General features: G+C 39.8%; 1 protein-coding gene across 1 annotated transcript; it reads left to right on the forward strand.

The window, feature by feature from the left end:
• The first annotated feature begins 536 nt into the window (after window positions 1-536).
• On the forward strand, window positions 537-16,547 carry nr6a1b (nuclear receptor subfamily 6, group A, member 1b). The gene is made up of 9 exons (XM_084687007.1): window positions 537-552; window positions 7,677-7,907; window positions 12,280-12,335; window positions 14,318-14,484; window positions 14,996-15,226; window positions 15,458-15,712; window positions 15,866-15,987; window positions 16,163-16,315; window positions 16,462-16,547. Exons 1-9 carry the CDS (start codon window positions 537-539, stop codon window positions 16,545-16,547), a joined length of 1,317 nt encoding a protein of 438 aa, XP_084543133.1.
• The last annotated feature ends 9,771 nt before the right edge of the window (window positions 16,548-26,318 follow it).

Below are 26,318 nucleotides of genomic sequence, written 5' to 3' on the forward strand. Positions count from 1 at the left end.
ATGCAAGTGTATTGTAAAACAGACACACACACTTGTGTGTGCAAAAGGAGTAGGGAAGTTAGGCATGGGGGAGGGGAACAGAAGAATTTGGTTGGAGGTGGGGCATTGTTTTAACAGCCGGGGAAAAAAGGCTATCAGTTCCACTCAGATAACCACCATCCATACACCCACTTTCACAACACACACTCTGCCCCTCCCCAGGATGCTATGGCCTGAGCCATGACCCCAATGGCTTGTGTCCGGAGGTCACATGACAAACTGGCCTGTAAACCGCCTCCTTACTTTTGCGGGCTGTCCATGGACAGGGACCAGGAGGTGAAAGAGCCGCAGAGATCCCAGTGGAACTGGACAGAGGACACAGGAAATAAGAGTTAGAGAGGGGATAGATAGAAAAACAGGGATAGGGACAAAATGCAAAGGTCATGAGGTCTAATCTCTTACGGTGGACTTTGCGTGTACAGTGAAGAGTGAGTGGACATACCCTACCTGTGTGGATGGGTGCCAGATGACCATTGGGACATAAGGACCAGTATGCAATGGATACATGGGAAGGTAAGGGTTGGGGTCCCAAGTAATAACCCTATCATTCAATTGTGCTGCCTGGACAAGCGGTAATCATGTCTGCTGCTAGTTAGCAATGTAATATTAGTATTACAAAAATAATCATTAACAATAGGAAGATTCTGTCAAGAAATTCAGCTGGAAATGTCTGTCCAATTACACATTTCTGTCCAATTACATGAGTGAATGTCTGTTTGGGTGTGTTTGAACATGTGAATGTGCATACATGTTTCTAGGGAATGCAAGTTTTGCAAGGACCAGTCTTGTTTCACAGAGATTGTCAATGTCAATTTCCTATTGATGAATGACAGCAGATTTTACAGCATTAGGTGTTTTATGTACAGTTAACAGCATCCAGTCAAACAATTGAGACAATATGTTCTGTGTTAGAGAGAGAGAGAGAGAGAGAGAGAGAGAGAGAGAGAGAGAGAGAGAGAGAGAGAGAGAGAGAGAGAGGATGGAAGGGGAACATTTTGGGATTTGGTTGTTTTGGTCTGTTGAGCCCATCTGGAAAAGGTTTTTGTAATGGCAATGTAAGCAGTTTGTGGTGGCATGAGTGTGTGTGTGTGTCTGTGTGCACGTGTGGGTGTAACGTGCACGTGTGGGGTGTGTGTGCACGTGTGGGTGTGTGTGCACGTGTGGGGTGTGTGTGATGTGGGGTCGCCCTGGCTCCACAGAGCACATTCAAATCCCCTTAAGAATCATTGGAACGCACGGCTGTGCCAACCTCCCTTTACCCTTTCTTCACAATACTCTCCCCATTCTTTACGTTTTACCTTCATGTTTCCTCAGAGTCAAGCTCAGTCCTGATTTGCTTAATTGTTTTCTTACCTCTCTGTCAATTAACAAGAAGAAAAGAAAAACACTAATTGCTCACGATTCATGGGAAGTGGTATTCATTTCCATAGGTTTTTACATTGTCAAAAGAGGCCTCAGTGTTGCATATATGTTCATAATATAAAGGGTTAATGAAATGACATGATCAAATCAATTGTTACTGTGTCTTTTTATTTGCTGACCTCACTCACTTATATTCCTCTCAAACTTGATTCACTTCATTTTACTGCCAAAGTGAAACATGTTGCCTCCCTTTCTACATCAATCCTTGTTTGCCTATGTGTGGTAGTTTAAAGTATGGTAGATGTGTGGTAGTTTAAAGTATGGTAGATGTGTGGTAGTTTAAAGTATGGTAGATGTGTGGTAGTTTAAAGTATGGTAGATGTGTGGTAGTTTAAATATGGTAGATGTGTGGTAGTTTAAAGTATGGTAGATGTGTGGTAGTTTAAAGTATGGTAGATGTGTGGTAGTTTAAAGTATGGTAGAAGTACTGCATGAGTGTGCGTAATGCCTATGTGTGCCTGCTAAAGCCGAGTGCAGCTCTTAGCTTTCCTAATCTCTTGATATATGGTATATATTTGTCTTCCTCTTTCGCTTCACATAAGCAGAGCAAGGCCACTTTTCTAAACAGGCAAATGCAGGTGCTTGGTGTGCATGTCATATATCTTTTGTAAGTCTCTTTGAATGATTGCTGTCCATCAGATTCCCCAGAGAACCAGCGATAAGATCATTCTGGAATGTATTGTGTCAGTTGTAAACAGGGAGCACAGGTAAAGCTCTCAGAGAGAGATTGTACACAGATACATCAATTGGAAGCCTTGGTTAAAAGCAATTTTTTAAACACTCATTATATTTTATACACCATGATTCTTTAGCTGGACTGTGTTGCATAAAAGTTAACTGCATCAAAATATTTTGGATGTTGCAATGATTGATCTTATCCATAGTGTGGATAGCAGAAATAATATGCCTGAAGGTAAGCATACATTTGCTATTTATAATAATTTACCAATGTCGGGAATGTATGCAGGATGGGAAAGTAAAGCACTGTTTATTTTATGTTGTGTCCCATCAACCCAAATTACAATTGACAATTTTAAATGTTGATAGTTCCTTAATAGTATGTTGACAGGCCTACCCTTAAAATACTTTTCAACTTAATGCAGCCGACCTGTCAATGAGCTGAAACAAACAAGACATTCAAGCTGTCTTAATAAGATGTAAAGGCACTTCTCCCAGGGGGATGGAGATCTGACACACTGCCAAAAAGCTCGACATCATTTGTTTCACAATGAGCCTTGTGGTACAATATAAGAGGATGTATTTTTGTACCCATAGTTTTCATTCTGCTTTTGGTTTACAGTCGTTCTGTATGATTAAAATCCTCAAATACAAATTTCATCTGAGGCGGTAAACCTCAGTTTCAATATCTCTAAAGACGGCACAGTTTCTTTCGCCCACAGGCAGTGAGTAGACAGCTCACGTTACACAGAACTCTCCCTGAATCAGAATCCCCCCAAAAAGGTATGTAGTTACTGATGGTTAGACAGACAGAACTTGAGAGTATTGGGGACTAACAGCTGTTTTTTGTAAAAAGAAGAACCAGCAATCCATGGAGCTCTACATCTCCTCCCCCCTCACGCCGCCACCCCCACCCCTTTAAAATGCCCGAGTTGCATTTCCTGATTGCTTTAAAGTTTGGAATGGCACCGGGACTGACCCCATGGAAAACAATGTGGCCTTTAACAGGACTCATGGGGGAGGGGAGGGCCGTAAAACTGACGTGGAGTTCAAGATGAGGTTGAGTGCAAGCATTGTGACTTCTCACACCCTAGTGAAGTGATTTAACACAGCTGTCATGAGGCCTTACGTTGACCCCACCAAGACCAACACTAGTAGCCCTCTCTCTGACTCTCTCTCACACACAAACGCACACACATGCACTCTGGCTGTAGTCTCTCACTTGGTGTATAATGACGTCACAAGGTTGAGCTTCAAACTAACATGCGCAGAATTCCCCTTTCAGTTTGCAAGAAGCAGGGTCGGACTTTATCATGTGATTATAAAGTTGCTTGAATCTATACTATACTATAATCTATCTATACTTTCAGAAATCTGTGTGTGTGTGACTCACCAACATCTTAATTACTGTGTGCATCACGGGCGCTGTGCACTAGTTGTAGTGAACTAGTGAAGCTCCCATTGGTGGCTAATGCAGTGCCCATTCTCGTGAGATCCAAGGCTCCAGTGCTTACTGTTTCTTGCAAACCGCTTTTCCAAACATTAACACTCTTGACACTGCACATTCTTGGGTCCTGAGAAATACACCTGGCAAACTTTATACAGTGTGCGGTATTCTGCCATTTTTTGCTACCTTATCAGATGTTTCTACAGAGAGAGCTTACCCAAACCTTAACCATGCTGTGTGCATGTGCAGTGCCTGCTGGTAGCAAATTGACCGTCTAACGGGTAGCAAAAAATGACCTGTTCCCAAGATAATCAAGCCGCACACACACACACAGACCTCATTGGTATTGACACCATTTGTCCCTTCAAAGCAGCACAAGCTCTATTGTGATACCGAGTTACACTCTTTTACACTACACAGTCAGTATTTGTTATTGTTTGTCAATGTAGTTGCACTTACTTTACTAGGATGCAAAAAATGCTTTTGTACATATTGATATAGATTATTAGCTCAGGTTTTAGCCCTGACCCTTGCAAGTCAGTTCAAAACAGCTAGATATCCTCCAAATGTCTATTTCAGCATGAAAATGTTGCTGGTAAAAAAAAAAAATTGTCAGATGAACAACTCTTAAGAATACATTTAGTGTAGTTCTATATTTTGTACAAACTCACTTTAACAGATTTAGCATTGCAATTTGATACATATTTGTCTAAATGACAAGGAAATACATACATAACTGCCTATTACTGCATCAACATTAATATGGGATTGAAACCGAGGTTACAGAAAAAGGCTTGAACTAGCACAAGCAGCTATGGTAGTAAAGACTTGGCCAAATGCGGGTGGGGGTCACGGCTAACTGACAGAGCTGGCATTCCTTTGTTGGGGGCTTACTCCCATCCAGTCACTTACTTGTTTCTGCAAGTAGAGGAGTCTTGAAACATTTTAGTGGACATGAATCACATATCTGGTAAGATGCATTTTGTCTACTGTTTTTAGGATTGTGCCCTTTGACACACACACGTGCACACACACACACACACACACACACACACACACACACACACACGTGCACACACACACTGGCTGTAGGTGTCCCCTGTGTGTTAGGCCCATAGCATTGCAGCTGAGACCATCCCTACAGTATGTGAGCTTGCCCTGTTATGCCTCAACACACACACTTTTTTGCCCTCCAGAGACCTAGGCAGAACCTCTTGTCCTATTTAGCAGCTCACTGACCTGCAAATAAGAGGATTGGCAGCCATGTTTTGCCGATATCATAATCATTGCAGGGTTGTGCCATTTTGCTTTGTCTCTGGCTTTCGCGAACTCACACACACTGCTCTTCTGCCATATGTCACACACACTCACAAAATACACACACACTTTTTTTTCTCCTTCCATCTGCTTTGACTTTCGCTTTTTGTCAATGCAGGGTTTTTTTTTCAGCAGTCCTTTTTAACCCACATAGAAATGGCAGAACAGTTCTGTACAGCTTCTATAGAGGGATATAAGAGTTTATGTGTTTGCTCGTGCAAAGTATGTGCTTTTTTTGTATCTATAATGCCCACAATGGGAAACATTGATGAATGGATGGTGGAGGTTCTCAGATTGAGCTAATTCTTCTGCTACAGATGTGCAGGTTGAGTAAAAAGAGGCAAAAAGCATGGGCTTTAATTCCTGACTTGATGCTTGGAGGATTTTAATGTTGGAGGCTAGGTTCGGGGATTATTCTGTTAAAGATTTCACAAGCACTTATAGTTCTTCTTTTCTGAGCTCTTCATCCTCGAAGAATATGAAGTACTATGACGTGTGTGATACAGGCGCACCAGCCAGCTATACATATATTTCCATACCTAAAACAGAACTGTTCATCTTCCCAAAATAAATAGACTCAACATGAGAAAGAATCCATTGGCTTGTCATGCATAAATACAGACATAGGGTAAAACTAGGCCAGTGTGCGGGCTAGTTACAGTAAGCTGTTGTCCTGAAAAGAAAGTTGTTCGTTCATTTCATCCAGTTAGTCTTGCTGCAAGATAATAAGTAAACCTTTTTTGGGATTGGTGGCATTCTTAAAATCCTTCTCAGCAGATTGTCAAATAAGCTGTAGTGTCACATCCTTCCCCAGTTAAAAAAAAAAGTAAGATAGAAGATCATATGAATAGATTTCAAGAGATTTAAATTCCCTCTTACATCCTGGGCAGATGACGGTGGAGTCATCTTGACCTGGTTTGAAGACGTATTATATGTATTAGGAAAAAGTCTGTGACAGATCCTCGACCCTTGGGATGCCAGTGCGTTGTGAGGGTAGGGATTTGAAGGGAGCTTAACTCACGTAGTGCTCCTAGACGCCCCACAGTCATCAGTTGATGAATCTTGATGCTGTCTGTGTGTGTGTGCGCTGGGTATGAGTATGCTTAGAGTACAACACACACTATCACTTCCACACAGTACACAGAATGATTGAAATACATTTGAAACACCAACTGAGCACCATGCTCATCATGGTTTTACAACTTCAGTAAAACTTAGATTTGCGCAAGTACAACTTTCACCTCCTAAATCCTCATTCCACCACACAGGAACCACACCTCGCACGTGGTTCCCATTAACTCCTCTCACCCACACCCCCACCACACTCCAAAATAGCGACGGTTTTTCAAGATAAGTGTAGGTGCCAGTTATTTTTGTGAAAAGGAGGAATCGTAACCACTGAACGTGTTTGCAGAGAAAACCTTGAAATCCAGCCCACCTCAGGCTCCAAAAATGGACATTCAATAGGTTGGTAGTCCTAAGCAAAACAAACATACAATTGTTTGCTAAGGCTGAAGACAGGCAAAAGCTCATAGTTTGAATGTTAATGCATTTGTTGACACCTTGCAGTACCGACAGTAGACAGAGAAATTACCCTCTGTGCATGCTTTCAAAGTAAGAACAGCACTTACTTATCCCAGCCTTACGAAGGAGTAGAGAATGAATAAATACTTGTCAGCAGCCTACCAAATTCAGATAATAATATGTGGAAGCAGCCCATATCATCTTTGATTGTATCTTTGAATGTAAAAAGAAAATAACAAATAGAACACAGCATGGCTTCTTTTTAAATGTTGATCTTCCTCTCTTTTATGTCTTGGTCTTGATGCCGAAGGCAGGTTGAGATGACAGGCATCGTGGTATTCAACTGGTTCCTCAGCCTGATTCTGTCAGCACACAGTAGGGACACACGCGTCCTATCGGAGGTGACAGCCCCCCACCGCTCCCAGCCATGCAACTCCACTTGGCACAAAATGGTGAATATAAGATAGAGACACCTGGGAGAGTGGAGGCTTAGCAGACCAGTGCAGCTGAAACAGTGATGCAATGTCATGGTCGTAAAACACACAAAACACTTACTTGCAGTGCACAAGTAATATAGTTATGAACACAATATATCACTGCATATTAACACAAATTATTCGGTAACCCCATTTAATGAAATATGCGACCAGGTTCAGATTTGTATTTGCACAACAGCTTATAAGAGGATTAAAGAGGATCAAAACAGCAGCTTTTCTACAGTAGTCGTTTGAGACTTTTGAATCCTGTTTTGGGTGCATGTTGTTGGAAGTGCTGTTGTAAGTGTGAAAGCTGTGTGTGTTTGATAAACACAACCGTGTGGTCCACCACTTGAATGCAGACACATAGGCAGCTCACACAGTTCATCTTGGTGTAATGGTCTAACAGTTGTGCGTCTCCCTTTAGGAAAGACTAGCACAGTTCAGAAATGACTTCAGTTTATAGAGGGCAAATACTAATTATGTGGAATAAAATAGTGTATAACTAATATAAGGTTACTATAGTAACCTTATATAATGAAAGTAAAACATGTAGAGACTTCTGACCTTGCTCATCCATGAACACCATGTGTTAAAACTGCTACATTCTAATATGAAATATTGAAATGGCAGCACAGTTTTCCATAGTTTTTGTTCTCTGTATGTTTCTCGAACACAATAATATCAGATTATTTAGTAAACAGTTGATTGATCACAATGCATTTAATTAAATATATACATATTCCTCTTTCTTTCTTTCTTTCTTTCTTCAGGTGGCCAGGCTGACTCGCGCTCCTGCCTCATCTGTGGTGACCGCGCCACAGGCCTGCACTACGGCATCACCTCCTGCGAAGGATGCAAGGGCTTCTTCAAGCGGAGCATCTGCAACAAGCGCGTCTATCGTTGCAGCCGAGACAAGAACTGCGAGATGTCACGCAAGCAGCGCAACCGCTGCCAGTACTGCCGCCTTCTCAAGTGTCTTCAGATGGGCATGAACCGCAAAGGTACACATACGTGCAAACTGAATCAAATGTGCATCTAAATTGTTTTAATCTAGTAGGCCACACAAGAATGGGTCAAACAAGGGGCCCATCAGTGCTTACGAAGGTGTGTTATCATTAACTTCAAAGAATCCTGCACAACCTTCATAATTCCGATTTGGGCATTCTATTTATTATTTATATTTATCTGCTTACAGAATGGCAATTGTATAGGCGATCAAAAAGCCAACATTTGAAGGGCAATTAGCTACTTACTCTAATCTGATGAAAGAATTGTGTATTTCAAGTGCACACGTCAGGGATATTGGGGCTAGTTGAAACTTTAAATTGTCAGTTAAATGTGTAGATTTCTCTGCATTAGAATACCTCATCTTAAACATTCTTATGTGTTGAGGAATAGACTAAGTTTATTGTATTCAGTCCTTTCAGGTCTTCCCTACTGTGGATCTCCTTCAGCTCTTTAATGCACCACCACAGCAACGTTTGACGTTCATTTGCAACTAGTTCTCTTTCAGACTGGCTTCAAACTTTAGTAGCTCTCTTTGAAAAATTCACGTTCACAACAGCAGCGTTGCCTGCCCATGTGAACATTCTCCTAATCATTGCCTACAGGTAAAAGGGAGAAGCTTTGTGTATGTAGGATGGGATTTGAAGAAAAACACAGTGATATTCAAATGAAGAGATTGACAAGAGGGTACAGATTTGGAGGGAGATGGAGACAGACAGGTGAAGAGATGTGAGGATGGAGTGAGAGACAGAGGATAGAATTTGAGAGGACCTCATCTGACAATGCACATGGAAACACTAGTAGGAAAAGGTACCATTAGGCCAGCAGGGATGACGGTGATAATAATGATAATGACAATAACAAAGGCTGGCAGGCTGTTACCTGGAAGACTATAGTCCTATGTACCTGGGAGAGCCTGTTAACATCAATTTCAGTTCCATTCTATCAAGGTGATTGGGTGACACCAAAGCCCGCTGCCCAATCGCTTGTTTGTACAGATCTAACTCAAGTTGACATTCATGTTGTAGTGACCTATTGAAAGTGACACCGCATGTCAAGCCCACTGGTCCTCCATGTTCTCATCTTTGGTATGTCCTCCATTTGCCCTATTCCTTTTTATTGCTCAAATGATAACAGTTGTGATTTCAAGCAAAGAGCGCAGTGGCAACGTTTCTGCCTATTCAGTTGCATGGTCACGTAAAACTTCCTTTCCGACTTCATGCAATAGACACTGTAACATTAGCATCAGTTACTGTGATTACTGTGCTAAACTGCAAGAAGATTGAGACTGTTGCAGTGACGGAATTCTTACACACAGGGGTTATTAACAATTTTACCTTCAAGACGCCACGAACTAACTTATCCTTATCGAGATCCTTGAAGACAATGTAGAATGTGTTCTTCTTCTCCCTTGTTATTCTTTATTTTACCAGTCTGTCTTTGATCCCATCTTAAGATAAGAAGATAAGAAGAGCCATTTGCAGAGCCCAAGAAAAAGGAAGCTAAATGTTTTCTCTGATTTCTGATATGCAAATATATTGCTATGCATCCTGCATGCTTGAGAGGGGAGGAGGCCCAAACACGCTGGTTCATCCGGCCCCTGAGGCAGAAGGTGGAATTAGACCAAAACTTCAGGGGCCTCATGTATAAATGTTGCGTACACACAAAAAGCTTGGGTACGCTGGTTTTCACGCACACTTTGTGATGTATAAAGATTTACCTGACGTGAGAATGCAAGGGCCGTCACAGAAAGTTTTGAGCAGACGTGAGAATGTGCGGACCGTCCGCAAAGTCTTGTCTGGCTTTGTAACATGGCGAATTCTAACTGAAAAGTGCCAAAACTCACCAAACATTACAAAATAAAGTTTCCACTACTAATGCATTTATGACGTTAACTATTCAAAAAACATAAAAATAAAAGTTTTATCATAAATGTTAGATGATCACATCAAAATGCCAAAACCCAAAACGGGAAATGCTATAATCTGTTTAATCTGCCACCCCTTAATAACTTCTTTTATACCCATATACCATGGTCTGGGTGAATGCTCAATTCTGGCTGCAGGGGTGTCCATTATCGGGTGATAACGGACACCTACTGTGTCATTGCAGCAAAACTGTCTTTTCACCGTTCTAAATGATTCCGCTCGGATCTGTAGCCCACAGCATTTATCGCCCTATAATATAAATAATGATTTTATTTGTAATGCACTTTACATTTAACCAAATCTCAAAGTGCTCCTGGTTAAAAACAAGAAAGGGCGCAAATAGATGACAGTTTTCCACTCCTCCGATTTTCTTTTGTCGCTAATACCAGATGACAGGCCGCCAAACAGGACACATTTTCTCGCCTCCACCTCTGTTGTCAGAACCTCGATCTCACAGTCACCGTGTTTCTTCAAATAAACGCTGAAGCGTTTATTAAATAACGTTCATTTTTTGTGTAGCGTTTATTCGAGGGCGGCCTTTATTCAAAGAAATACGGTGACTGTGAGATTGAGGTGAGTAGACAAATACATTACCTGAAGAGCTAATTTATAGTCCATCTCATCTGCATATTCATGTATGGGAGGAGGCAAGGCAGGGTCAGTGGCTCGTTCACCTGCGGTCAATCTCACGTTGATTGTGATTTATAAAGGAAAGGTGCGCAGGACCTGGCGTACGACCGGGTTTATACATGTGAATATTTCTGTGCATAGGTACTTTTCGAGTTTTGGCCATACGCCATCTTCTGGTATAAAAACTGCACAATCCTTTATACATGAGGCCCCAGGGCTTTATCAGATCTTAATGGCATTACAAGCATGACGAACACCAGCAATATCTCAGTTTCAACACCTTTAACAGTTTGTGCAGATAATCCACTTTAGTTGTGTACTCTGTAAGGTTTTTACTGGATTTGATGCACACAGTATTTCTCTTTTCTTGAAAAGAAGATGGGTCTGTTTATGAAATGGGGGTGACTCTAAGGGAATTTAGTAAAGAATGCACTCTAATCCAGGACTAGCAGTCCTCATTAGAAGTATAGCTTGTGACTGCATTTGAACCAACATTGTTAGCCTTTTCAAAAACGTCAAACAATTGTTCCATTCCACATGTATGTGTAAATTCCTACCATATCTCTAAGACCCTAGTGTTCCATGGTCTGAGCTGATGAAAGTTCCTGCAGTGACCCCTAATGGCAGACATGACAAGTAACAACTCCAAACTCCTTGTCTGATGGGCTGCCCTGTCCTAAAGACATCCAAAATATATTGAACATTTTCGTATTTCAAACAAGGCTTGTCATAAAAGAACAAACACATCTGTTACAATCCTATTTATTTCAGTTGGTATGAATTTATGTAAATGTGATGTTAGGATCTGAATCCTGCTTCAACACTAATTAGATGAAGGCGACTTTCAAATGGCAGAGATTAGCAATGTGATTATAGCTTCATAATAGTACCTTACTAATATGTTTTAAATGTTGTTTTGGATAATAAAAAACACAAGGCAATCATTTTATATATTTTTTAAAGCATACAGTACATGCGTTATAAAATAGTTTTCTAGTCTTGTGAATCTCCTGCCTAAAGAGGGCGCTATGTCCCTTTGACAGGTTGTACAATCAAAAACCATACAGTCATTTAAAGGTACCTTGTAAAAATAAGTTTCCTCTCTTGCTTTTGTTTAAAAACTGACACCAATTCCTACCTCACGAGTAAAATAATATATCTTTAATGAAACTCTGACAGGAATACTGTCATTAGGAAAATAAACAAACACACATTAAGGGGGGGGCAGAGTCCTTCAAATATTCAGCATATTAGCTGGTGAAGAATATTTACATGGTTTGTCTAAGCAATGGAAACACCTATTGCTAAAATAATGTACCTTGCATTGACAAATCAACAATGTGTTATTGGCTAGTTATTAATCTAAAGATAAATACTTGTACTTTAAACAAATAAATAACTGTCATTGGTTCCACCAGGGAGAGCTCCACATACCACTACCGCTACAATCTGACAACCACTGGCCTGTGCAAATACTATTAAGTTTGCTAGTCAAAGGCTTTTACTTTGATAGTTCATCATGTTTATAAGTATTTGGGGTGCGGGGGTGTTCACTACATCAGGGCGTTTTCACTACATCAGGGCGTTTTCACTACATCAGGGGGTGTTCACTACATCAATGGATACATCTATTGCATGGCCTAAAGAGAGGGAAAATCCTGTGTTTACAATTTATTTCCATGGGGAGGTTGCCAATCAGCCTATAGTCCACTTTATAATGGAATGGAAATGAATACTAATCTACATGAAATGTGTCCTTGTATTCTGCTTAATTTGTATAGCTTTTGTAACATTAATTACCTCCATACAGCAATCAGGGAGGATGGGATGCCAGGAGGGAGAAATAAAACCATTGGGCCTGTTCAGGTATGTTTAGCATCCAAATATTTTGAATGAATACAAATATATATTCTAGGTACCATACTTTTATCTTAATGCTTTACTATGCTTTGTCCTACTGGACACACCGTCTATGCAAGTATGTCCAGCTGACAACACTAGATTAATAGTGTAAGGGCAGGAAGGAGTGCTTTCAACCTTACAGTCTCAGAAGGCTGCATACAGTATGAACCTTATTGACTCAAAGGTCACTGCTACATGTACTTATGTATTTATTTATGGCAACCAACCCTGTAAGAGCTCTCAACATTCAGCTTTTTCCTTTCAGGTACACAATGAAAAAAGTTTTTTTGTGTACAGATTTTTGTCAGTGCTTGAAAAACCTTCCCTGAGAGGAGACCTTCCCTGCCGAAAAACTGTTTTTGCTTTAGACAGTCAATATTTATGTTTCATGCTTGTCAGGTGTTCTGTTGGAGTGTTTTGCCTCAAAATACAGCCTTAAATACCTTTTATCTATTGAGACTACTTTCAACAGACACTTGAAACAAGTTCCCAAATTAAACTGCCTACTTATTGACATTGATTGTATAATCTTATATCAACTGATATTCCATTTACTCAAACCATCTCCCGTTTTTTATACCTTTTTTTAATAAAGAAATTGCTGTGGCATTCAGTAATACTTGAAATACCTCACATTTTCTGGTGACGTGTATCTAGCTAAAGGTTATAGATAACATTCTTTGCATATTAAATGATGACGCAAGAGCATTCTGATTTTGGAAGCTCCTGCCTGTATGTCCTTGCACTAGAGATTGAAATGGGCCCTTTCAAAACACAGCTCACTGACCCATGCTTGTATCTCATAATAGATGTGAGGTTAACTCATTAAGCAAAATTACAATTTTGCTCGGGTTGATATTAAAACACCTCCACTATGTTGTCGGATGTCTGTCAGGTGACTAAGGTTAAAACCTTCACAGAGGAGAGTCCTTCATTACACTTCATTTGAAAGGGCTATATTCTATATGTGTCATCAATAAATCATAACATGTAAATGCATGTAACAATATATGTATTGATATATTGTCTACACATGCTAAATAGGAAATCATTAATGGAGGTCTACCGATTTAAATATTGTATAATGGTGGATATAAAATATTAACATTTACTGTAGTAGCTGTGGATGTTAGAAGATTAGTAAACTACTACTTGCTACTTAAAAAAAAATCTAAATTCTCAGAGTAAAGGACATGTTTTGAGATGGAGACATACAGATGGAGACAGTTTTTCAAAATTCTGTGTAGTTGGGCAAAATCTGTAATTCTCTCAAAACTTGACCATCTCCATAATATTGAAATGAGTAAGTCATAGATTGTGATTTTCAGCATTGACTCTCCCTAAAGAATCCATCAAAACAACGTATTTATGCAATATAAAATATTGAAACAGTGTCAATTCATACATTTATTAGAAACCCACATTCATTGTTATGTTATTTTACAATTGGATACTAGACTTTGTCGAGCTGTTAGTCAGTGTTCCAGAGTGAATACTGTTCCACGCTTAATCTAATCAAAGCAATGTGAACTATTGGTGACTCATCCTCCAGTCACATTTTACATTTAATCATTTAGCAGACGCTCTTATCCAGAGCGACTTACAGTAAGTACAGGGACATTCCCCCCGAGGCAAGTAGGGTGAAGTACCTTGCCCAAGGACACGTCATTTGGCACAGCCGGGAATCAAACTGGCAACCTTCTAATTACTAGCCCGTTTCCCTCACCACTCAGCCACCTGACTCTCTGTTTTAGTCTCTCCCGATTTAGGCCCTCCCGATTTTTAGTTGAATAGGATTTGTGAAGAGAGAATACATAGTCAAATCAAGGACGCTGTGAATAGAAGTAGTTTGTGCCAAATCAGTGTAGGTAACATTGGTAAGGTGTGTCAATTGCCAAAGGAATATGGATAGTGACCTCACTTTCCAGCTTGTTTGTTTCCTACAGATTTCACACCAAGAAATTGAACGTATTATGACAGGCCAAGAATTTAAGGAAGACAACAATATTCCAGAACACTCTTGGGGAGACAACATGGACGACGAGCAGAGTTCCCCCAGCAACGGTGTCTCTGAGGTCAACCATCCTTCCCCAGTGTCCACTCTGTCATCCAGGTGAGCTCCAGACACATTGCCATGACAGCACAGCACATGGAATGTACTAGAGATTAAATATTGTCTTCAGTATATTACAACAGAAAATAGTATAGTTGGATTTAACCTTTCCTGTTTAGAGATAATGTATTGTAACCTCAACATTCTAAATGATCTTGTTCTGGATAGAAATTCACTCACCCATTTACATGCAAGATCTTGAAGAATTGCGTTTCTTATCACTTCTGCTTTTTAGCTGGGTTTGTTGCCGCAGAAACGACAGCCAATTGAAAAGCTGCTGTGCCACAAATGCTGTCCTTAACACTTAGGGTTAACTCTCCCTGTATGACTTTCTCTCTGCATTTTGTTCTTATCTGTACCTTTAAGGATGTAACTATGTTTTTGTCTGGGTCACCAGCTCACTAACCCAACAGATGAAAAATTGCTCAGTTCTCGCTAGTATGTATGAGGACCTGGTGTTGTGTCTTTTCGGAACCTCATTTCAATAAAAACAATATTTATTTATTTGCAGTCGATCAATGGACATCAGCAGCTACAATGCTACCTACCAGGAACAGTATGTTGGCACCCTTGTGCCCTTGCACTACCAGTCTCTGCCGCACCTTTTTGGCTACATGGAAGAGTCTGGCCCTTTTCCCAGTCCTGCTCGCAGCCTGTATCCCAAATCCCAGACCCTGGTGTCACAGCTGATGGCTGCTGAAGACCTGGCGCCCCTGGGCACCCCCATGCTGATAGAAGCTGGGTGAGTCTCCATGACACACAGCTCCTGTTGCTGGAAGGCGGTTTCAAAGTTGTTTTCAGCACCATTGCTGTATTTGGGTGATGTTTGATTGTGTAATTGAGCATTTTCCTTGGAAAGCCCTAAAGACCGGTAACCATTAACCTTTTTAGTTTGCCAGCTGGAAAATACTCTCACTTCTGAGAACCAGCTCACCTTTGTCTTCTCGCCTTCTTCTCACAACATCTCACCCAGGTACGGGGTGACCCAGGTGGAGCTTTTTGCCCTGCTGTGCCGTCTGGCAGATGAGCTGCTGTTCCGTCAGATCTCTTGGATCAAGCAGCTCCCCTTCTTCTGTGAGCTGTCCATCGAGGATTGCACCCGCCTGCTCAGCGCCACCTGGCAGGAGCTCATCTTGCTCTCCAGCTTCACCATTTACAGCGCACAGATCTTTGGAGACCTGGCAGCCGTCACGGCTAAATACTCACCCTTGGATGACCAATTGAAAGAGTACGAGTTTAACCAGAGTTTGGGGGGTTAAGGCAATCATGGTTTTAGACACTGGGGCTAGTAGAAGTCTGGTGCCGATCAAAGAGCTCATGGCTCAAGGTGGTCACTAACCTAATGAATTCATAATTACTCTGTTTCTGTCTATCCTGCCAGGTTTAGCGAAGATGGAATGGATGTAATGGAGAGATTGATTTACCTGTTCCACAAGTTCCATCAGCTGAATGTTAGCAACGAGGAATATGCCTGCATGAAAGCCATCAACTTCCTCAACCAAGGTATGTTTGACTCTCAATATCACTCATACACTGCATCCCTCCTAGATTGAGAAAACCCTTTAACAGCATACTGTATTGTTATGTTGCAGTGTTTAACTTGACAGCCATCTCTCTTCAATGGACTAGAAGTTTACAATTTTTTAAATAATGTCTCTGTTGAATATTATTTTATTAGATATCCGGGGCCTCATTAACGTTTCCCAGCTTGAACAGCTTAACAAGCGCTACTGGTATGTGTGCCAAGACTTAATGGAGTGCAAGTACCCACAACAACCTAAACGCTTCACAGAGATCATGATGTGCCTCCCCGAGATACGCTGCATCGCAGGTCAGTATGCCTCAAGAGATACTGCTGGATTGGGTGTGAAATATTGGTTTGAATATCTGTTTGTTCATAGAATAGGAGTTGCAAAGAGCTGCGCAGGGTTCTTAATTCAATGCTCTTGTTGTTTCCTCCATGCTCTGTCCATCCAGGGAAACTGGTGTATTTCCCACTGGAACAACTCCCCCTACTGTTTAAGGCAGTGCTGCACTCCTGCAGATCAAGCCTCAAGCTCTGAGGAGGGACACTACCTTGCATGACAACAGACCTGTCACTGTCTGCTGAAAACCCCAACTGGTCACCTGAAGGCAAGCCGCAAAGGACAGGAACTTCCTCTCCCAATCCTATTAGCCCCTTTATGAATGTAACGTGCAACGTGAATGTTTTTCCTAAATGTATTTATGACATGACAGATCTGAATGTATTTTCATCTACGCAAGGAACATGCCACACACCTGCAAATACGCTACACAAAATTAACCAATAATTGTTTTGAAGCTTAAGTGTAATATACAAGTGTGTTGACCCTTAGCAATGTAGCTATTTTCCCATCTCATTTCTAGAAAAAATATATATTTGGGGCTTCCACTTAAATAATTAATTTGAGAAAGTTGATCAAGTTTATGTTCTGTATTGGTGAAGACAACATCACTATTAATTTGTATTATTAACACAGCATCTGCCACACTTTGTATTATAAAATACATGCAGGGTCGGCCCAAGGCATAAGCGAACTAAGCGGCTGCTTAGGGCCCCTGTGGCTACCAAAGGGCCCCCAATAGCAAATGAAATTGCAATTTTATGTATTATGTAAAAATACATTCTTTTTTTTTTATCGGCAAAGATAAGCGACACTGAGGGGCCCCCAAATCAATTTTGCTTAAGGCCCCATAAAGGCTTGTGCCGGCCCTGAATACATGTTACATGGTTTATTGTGTTCAAGGCCAGATGATGTCCAGAGTGGACATGTCCTCTTAACCATCTTCCAAAATCAGATGAGTTTATTTCTTCGGTTTCCTCTTTTGCCCTCTCTATTAGAGGCATTAATATCAACATGCGCGTGAATCTGCATGTCTGTATTTTCTGTCTTATTATGCAAGTGAAGGGAAGAGATTAAGTTATATTCTAGGTGTGTTATCTACAATTTGGCATTTACTTGTATTTCTTGCATTTCAATCAATCAACTGACTGGATAATTGGTCCAGGCTGTTGTACTGTAGTTGATCTCTATTGGAGACGTATCTGTAGATGCCAAGGAGATCCGAAGGGAATGATGCACACTGTCTCAGCCCAGGTGTGGGTAGGAGTGGATATATAATAAATAATAAATGCAAAAATGACATGTAGTATGCTGTGTACACTGCTTTTTGATAAAACACAGACATTGTTAATTCTTTGTGTGCCAACAAAAAGGTTAGAGCCAGAAAAATGTATGTGGTATTTTCTTACTTTGAGTCGCACAAATTGGTGTTTTTAACAGGGTAAATGAGAGTTTGTTGTACTCAGGAGTTACTCGGGAATCATGTTTAGGAAGTACATTGTAGTATGAGTAGATGTAGTTTTTAGGAAACTTCTTGAGTCCCTTTCAGTAGCCGTCTTGCCTTTTGGGAATTTCTTTTTCTATCTATTAAAGGGAAGTGTGGTATTCTGTGTGAGTGTTTAAACAGTATTACAAGTCAATTCTTTAGATTTTCTGTCAAAAATGATGACACTTGAGTTCTCAATGTCTTTGCAACTGGTTGGACTCCTTGTATTATTTGGTGTCCTTTACCCATGGCAAATAATGCCTGTCACTTGACCGTTACAATTGCCCTCCCCCATAAAACATTCCAAATAATTTTCAAAATATATGTTATATCTCTTGAATGTTTACACATTTTGCACCTGACAATGATATAAGAAAAGTTACTGTGCCAAAGTTACCATGTGTTACTGTGATTGATGTTTGATATGCTTTGGTTTTTACGTTCTTAGTCAGCGCTCGTTGTTCCACATTTTGCTCAGGTCTAGAAGTGCCTCCATCTTAGCCAACTCTGTCAGCCTTGTGTGATCATATAGTTCTTCAGGAAAACTTATTCATCAAATGTGTTTGTATACACCACATTTCACCATGTCTCACACTGTTAGTTTTATTTGAATTTAAATGTTCTGTATGGATTTTTTGTCTTGTTTGATAAGAAATGCTTCAAGTCAAGTCAATTTTATTGATCCCACTAGGGGAAATTTGCTTGTAAACAGGTATTAAAACACATTCAATCCATAATAAAAAAAACTACATAAACAGCATACCTGACACCACACAAGACAACACACAATACATTACAATACAGTACAAGGATCACTTAATATTGAAAACCCAGAATGGATTATGTCCATAAAAACTTCATGCCATTCATTTATGCACATTTAGCCTCCCAATAGCAAAACAAACAAAAGAGTCCCCAAATCTTTTGTTCTGTGTGTGTTCAAGTCCCATGGCCACCCAGGGAAGTGAAATAGTTGAGCTCAGACCGTTGTTGTACCATGCACAATGTACACCTAGAATAAAATATGTTTGATGCAGTTTTACAGTGTTGTTAGTATATTTTTACATTCCTAAATTTGTTTGTTTGTTTCTTCCAAGACTGTGACAAGGTTGGTATGCATGGTCAACGTATCCTATGAAAGTCTGTTTGAGATAAGCTGTCACATTCTAGTCAGGTCTTGAAACCACAATCCTTGTACAAAATGTTACTATAGTTATTCTCTACCACTAGATAATCTGGTATATAGATTTTACACCAGACAACAGCACAGGACAAACATGAATAATGTCAAATTAATATAATTGATTATATAACCTGAGATTTCAAATTTGTGGATAATTAACAACACAGTGCTTGCACTAGATAACAATATTATATCCAATGCTTGTGAACCAACCTTGTAATCATCAACTGTTGCTTTTATGAGAAAATATTCTTACCTTACAAAGTATATAAAAAAAAAAACATTTTCAAAGTAATGAGAAATGCTTTACCTATTGTGACCTAGATAGCATGAATACAATTCTGATTTTCCCCAATGTGTGTTCGTTGTTATCACAATCACTATTTTTAGTCAGTAATAACTAGATTTTGCAGTCAGTGATTTTTTTGTTTATCTTAACAGATAACAGATGTAATGCATACAAATTGCCAAATAAGAGAAAAGTGTAATAACATGCCCTGGTTTCCCCTGTTTGTACACGACTTCCCATTTTCCTGTGTACTCTGGTCACTTGGCATTACTGAAACCTACATTTCCCCTGCATCAATGGTTGTCATCTAATATATTGTGAATTGGGGTTTGGAACTGGGATTGGAGTTGCCATGTCAGCAAAGACTTAAGTGTCCCACTTGATGTGTCCATGACCCTCTGCCCCCCTGCTCGATCACCAGTACTTCAAGATGGCATTTGGCCTGGTCAAACAAAGGCTGATCACCCATCACACATGGTGCTTATTTTAAACTCTGTAAGAATAGTCCTTGCGAATATTGACGATAGTTGAGGTCACTGGAGGCATATTAGTGTAAACACTGAGTAATATTTACCCAGCGATAGCGTCGTTGACTAAACCACTTGAGAAGCGGCAAAAAAATTGCAAAGTCATCTCAATAAATTAAGGGGGCCTGTTTGCCATATGACAGCGGCATCCTGCTTCTGGCTCCTCCCTTCCTGTGAGCAAGAAAGAGAAAGGGTGCTGTTTTTAGCTTCCATCTCTCATATACAGTAACCTATTTAGGTTATGGACAAATGATGACTTCCCATGCAATGTCAAATCAAAATACAGAACCATGGTCAAAGACAACGTCATTATGATCTACAGCTGCATAGAGCTAGAAAAAGAGATCTAAAATGCCAAGGTCTCTTGTGACACCTGATTGACTGCAACTATTTTCATCCAAAACAAGGGTCTCTTAGAATTTAGCTCTGGGTCACACTGGAGTCTATTCTGGGACAGTATGTAAAAATTAATTGACGAAAAAATAACTATACATGTAGCAAACCAAACTCAAATCATGATAATAGTGCTTCATGGACAGAATAACTATAGCAGTTTCTCCTGGCTAAGGTCAAAAGAAAAATGAGATCTACTTCTACAGTAAACCTTGGTAGTGAGGGCATGATGATTTTATGTTGGTTTGCTATGTCAGACCTGTTTGTACATTAGTATCAGCTTAAAAAATGTCAGCTAAGGAGACAGATGTGTGATGCAGAAGGGGAAAATACTTGATGGAAAATGTATAGGATTTGTTCAGTACAAACAAATTAGAGTCAGCATTTTCCGAAGTTAAATCTGAGCCAAAATGTTTTCAAATACTACAGTATTTGTGCTAGCTTGTCAAAAATCCACTCCCATATGCTCAAAATGTAATTCCCACTCAACACTCAAGGTCAAATTGTTGTGCTATGACTATTTACTTGGGTCACCAACACTCAATACTAACAGGTTTTGGTCAATCCTACAGAAAAATAAAGAAGTATAGTTCATTATTTTGTAGGGTTTGAGGGCCTTAAGGTCTGGAGGCCATCTGCTATCTAGGATTACAGGCTCATTACAGGTTCCAAGATGAGGATGGATCTGACTGACTACAATTGGATTTCAATGTCTCATATCAAATGTGTATTTATGTGTGTTTCTGCATTTGTGCTTGGTTGTAGAGGTCAAAGTTGGAGCTCAATTGAAATAAATATTGATAGATTTAGGAAGACATTTCCATTTCAATACATGATGCAGGACACAGAGTTGATTGGAGCTATAAACATCCATCTAAATACTTACAAGGGTGATATGTTATCAAAAAAGCTCACATTTATGCTGGGAGAAAAAAGAACTATACACTATTTAAACATATTTGAGACTCTTCAGAATTTACCTTTGTGACTAGTCAAGGCACAGCAAGTTCATTTGTAAAGCACATTTCCACACACAATGGCAATTGTGCTTTGCAGAGATACATAAACAATTTTAAAGAAATAGATGAATTGTACATTATAAACTGTTTTAAAAGAAATAGATATATCTATGAATTAAAATAAGAGGAACATAAAAGATAAAACAAGGGGCTTTGTTAGTCGTGAAGACATGGAAGAAGTGGTCGGTTTTCATTCTAGACTTGAATAAGTCAACAGTAGGGGAGTGTCTAGTTGAGGCACCACTAGTTGGCCTGACTCTGAAGGCCTAAGTCAGTGGTTCTCAACCCTGGTCCTCAGGGACCCCCTGCTCTACATGCTCTGGGCCTGGTCCAGACAAATACATTTTTGTAGTTTTGGTTAAACTTCTAACTGCTGCATTCTGGATTAGCTGCAGTTACAGTGTTGGCTAAGGAGTTGAAACACTCACGTAAACACAATTGTAAAAGCACATTTATTCTGCTCCAAGGTTTCTGATGCAGTCCGAGGTGAAATTAACCAACGTCACGCCTGCCCCATCTCAGGGACAGCAGGGCAGGTATCCTTGCCATGGAGGGTAACCCTGGCGTGCCACACATGCAGCGTCCAATTGTGGTGCGAGGGGGGCGGGTCTTTTTGGGGATGTTGGAAGCAACATGCCAAGAATGCTGTGAAACAAGGTTGCATCTGACGGCAACAGGGTTTAAAAGGGCAGAAGCAGGGGGAGGGATTGTCCTGGACTCGGAGCACACAAGATTGAGTGAAATTGTTCAGGGTCAGGAGACGTGTGTGTGTGTGTGTGTGTGTGTGTGTGTGTGTGTGTGTGTGTGTGTGTGTAAGAGAGAGAAAAGGAGAAAGTATTAGCGTACAGTACGTGTATGTGCGTGAGTGCATGATTGTGTGTGTGTATGACAGAGAGAACAGAGAAGGGATTTTCTGTGTGTGATTGAGTATGGGGGTGTTGGATGAAATAGCATTCAAAATAGTATAAGTATTTAGTGTGAAAATACTAGTCTGTTCAAATCCCAAACAGGTTAACTGTTTATGATGGAGGCTTTCACAGGTATTTTTTGCACAAGTTTGTTCATTTTCAGTGTAAGAGTAAAGAAAAACATTACCTATGAGAGAGCTATGTCTAGGTAAATGCTTTGTGAAAACGAATATTCATTCCCACCAGAACCTGTTCTACATTGTACGTACCTGTTGAATCAACGTTTTTGAAGACGTTCCACATTGGGGGAAACATTATTGGAACCCTTGCTAAAACATTAATAACTCAAAGCACACTTATTATAAATCAACATTTCTGCCTTTACTATGGACATCGTTTTTTCATTCAGTCAAAAGTAAATTTTCATATTTATTGCAATAAAGGGCTGGTATGCCAAGATTTTACGACCTTGGAGCAAGTAGCTTTAATGAACACAGGGTAGGCAGGAGGATAGTTCCTTACGCAGTGCGCACCATTTATTTTAGTAGCAGGAAAATCCAAGGCAAAAGTACAAAAGGGCAAGGCAAAATCAGAGTTAATCAGACTGAATATCAAGGCAGATATGTACAAAAATCTAAAAGCAAAGGTACAGGCAAAAACTAGGAAAAGATACTTGGTTGGTCAAAAAACAGCTACAAGGTCAAAACATGTCATTGCTATCTAGGTTACACGGAAAGAAGCCTTAGTATGTTCAATAGACACAAAACAATACCTCACAAAGAAAATGGGAAACTGAGCTGGACAAACAGGCTCTAACAAGCGGCAGGTGAAACTCATCAACCAAAATGAACAACCACACTGAACATAGACAATGGAGAACCCAGAATGTAACCGAGAAAAACTGTAACCTGGATTAATAAAAGGTTTACAATAAGGTGGGTAAAAAAAATAAAAAATAAAAAACAAAGGCTAAGGCTAAGGCTAAGAATAAACACTACCTTACAAATTCAAGTTTGTCCAGGTTTCTGCATATCTGTTCCTTTGGAGATAAAATACTAGTGAAGTAAAAAGTAAACCAGGACAAAAAATACTAGTAAAGTAGAAAGTAAACCAGCCCATGTTTATGAGTATCAGTGTTGGATATATGGGCATGGAATATGTCATTTCATGTTAGGAAGTATTAGGGAAGTACAAATGATAGGCAGTGTAAAGATAATTGTCAAATGCATGATATATTCTGACACAAAAGGCAAACTGTGGTGTTTGAGGCCCATGAGGTTGTGGCTGTTTCAGCTTCAAGGCCATGAAGCAGGCTAGCTCACTGGGTGGGTGCCAGTTGGCATCCACCAGAGACAGAGGACAACATTTAGTGGTGGACATTTCAACTGGAGCCTTGCTGGAATCAGCAGTCAGGCTGACAACCATTACACTTGTAACCAAGTATTCAGTTATCTAATCTCAGATTGATTACTCTGCAGCACTTCACTGAGGCTGACCTGTTTATCAAGTCACACGTGCATATTCAGTAGGTTTGATTAATTAAGAACATATTTTAAGGTGATTTGGACATGATTAAGTGAGTGTAAATTACAAGTGTTTATGTTGTATGCTGCAACACACTTCTTCTGACAAATGAATGTGCAAACAATTCCCCTAAAAAGATTAAAGATTGTTATCTGTTAAGAAGGCATCAAATCAAATTTCTGTTCAAGTTTGAAATATGTGGGATTAAGCTGCTTTTCTCTTCTGCATACCTGGCTGGCTATTTTTTCCTACATCAAAATGTAATGTTCTGTGCTGAAAACAAGAAAAGAATAGCCTTAAAAAGAAATGGAAACATAATTAATTCACTCCTCAGTGACTCTGATACAAGGACGAGGACGACCTTGTCAAAAGCTCTCTTTGTCTGTCTTTTGTTGAAGTGTATAAAGAGGAGTTTGGTGAAGGGGACTTTATAGGCAGCTGTTCAATTTCTCTATTGCCTAAAACAGTGTCGACTAGAACCAATTCTATATTCCCAAACAATGCATGCAATCTGTGAAACACCAGCCCATAAACCGTCATCTCTGGTACGACGTTTTATTGTGCACTTCTTTTTAGAATGAAATTACGGTTGCCAGTTGTCTATTACGGAGGTCTCCAGCTATCCATGGTGCGTTCAAAGGTTTGCACAGAGATGTGCTGCACTGGATAAAGCACAGGACTGTGACGTGATCTCGTGGCTTGTTTTGAATTGTAATCTTTTTAAAACAGGAACACCGAAGTCTAAACAGGGAAAAAACCACGGCTTACTCTCCTGCGTTTTAGCCTATCTATTCTGTCAAAACACTACGTCATTGACAGACAGAGCATTTAGCCTACGCCTCAATCGCATTAAATGTCATCACATTCGTACACTGAAGTTGCCTAGTTAAAAGTAAACTGATATTCACATTGATGTTCTCTTAATTTACATATGGCCTGCTATTGCTCTTTCATGTAGGCCTGTTAGATTTAGAAAGATGATCACTGTTTATTATTCGTCTAATAATAAAGATATAGAATTAGGGGCTACACTTGTTGACTAAAAGATCAAAGCAACGGTGTAGGCTATTTTAATGACGATAATGACTATAGCACAAGAGCTACCAGTGAGACTCGGCTATTCTTAGCAGATGTATTTGTCAATCTAAGTAACATGGTATTGAACCTTCTATTTAAAAGAACACAGTGTCCGCGAGAGGCGGCCGGTGCGTGGTTTAATGTCCAATCTGCATGATTTGTTATTATTTTGCATATATGCAACAATAACTTATAGATGTGTATGCCAGTTGCATGGATATTTAATTTAATTTAACATTTCGAGCATAATCAGATCGTCGTAACACTAATGTGGCTATCGAGTAGGCTATCGAATACTTTAGAGATAAATTGTTGGTTATAGCTAGATAGGCTACGCCATGTCAATACTGACTACACAATAGGCCAAGGGTGCAAAAAAGCAATAGATAAAATTTATATAGACTAAATTGTATGTAAAAGTGCATTTGTAACAACAGAAACTCCCTGAAAATAAACCTTTCGTACCTAAATTATTTTTGGCTTTGAGAACGTTTACCGGAACTCCACAACTTCAAAATGGTTCTGGATGGGTTTAATAATATGTTCTATCATGTCATTCTGACATTGTGCTATATCCAATAGTTCATAGTTTATGTGTGGGAAAACATTTTGTTATTGTAGCCTGCATAACAAATCTTTAATTCATAAATGCACTAGGTGGTTGGTCTTACATGAGTATAGGATTTGAGGGCCTGCACCAAGGACAAGAGCAAATTGATCGTGTGACAGGTGAGAAGAATAATGAAATTGGAGAACTGAAAATATTGAAACCAATGTTTCTTTGTTGGAAAGGGTGTTTTGTGTAGTGTAGGCATAACTAAAACGAATCCTAGCCAATAGGCATGCCAGCATTGAACTAAATTCAAAGATATTATCATGATAATATGTTGAAAATCATACGGCAGCAAGCGTCTAATTTTGGAGTCCTTTGGCAGCCTATGCTTATGGTCTTATATAGCCTACATTCTGTATATTCATTGTATTTAGCAAGTAGGAAGGTTGAGGCTGGCAAATGCGTATGTGAGATGTCCATAATCTGCAATAAATAGGCCTACATACGTGTATAATAAATATATGTATTTCAGTGATCCTGAGGAAATTATAGCCAAAGTTGTAGGTGTTGTAGGATACAATTTAGTGTAAGTATAATTATTCGTGATGCGTGTTTTTTTTTACATAGAAGAAAAGAGAACACATATCTTTAGACCTATTCGTCCGGCGGCATTTGCAGCATTTTAACACTAATTTGTACATAGGCTATGTACCTGTCAATAATGAGCTATGTTAACATTCCTTGTGGCGTAATTTGAATTAAATATTAAATACGTTATAATGTGGGGAAAATAAACGTTCTGTAGCCTACCTGTAGCCTACAGATGACCCACAACCACCACAACCACAATGATGAACACATTCTAGTATATGGACAATTAACCACGGAGGCGTCTTCTGTCACTCATTGGCATGACATGGGCATGGGTACTTTAATAAGACCCTCCCATCCATCCTTTTGAATCTCTAAATATGAGGAAAGCAAGTCAGTGCACATGGTGTCGGCGACAA

Source organism: Hypomesus nipponensis, chromosome 22, assembly GCF_054491055.1.
Source record: "Hypomesus nipponensis isolate SF chromosome 22, ASM5449105v1, whole genome shotgun sequence".
In the NCBI taxonomy this organism is placed as follows: domain Eukaryota; kingdom Metazoa; phylum Chordata; class Actinopteri; order Osmeriformes; family Osmeridae; genus Hypomesus; species Hypomesus nipponensis.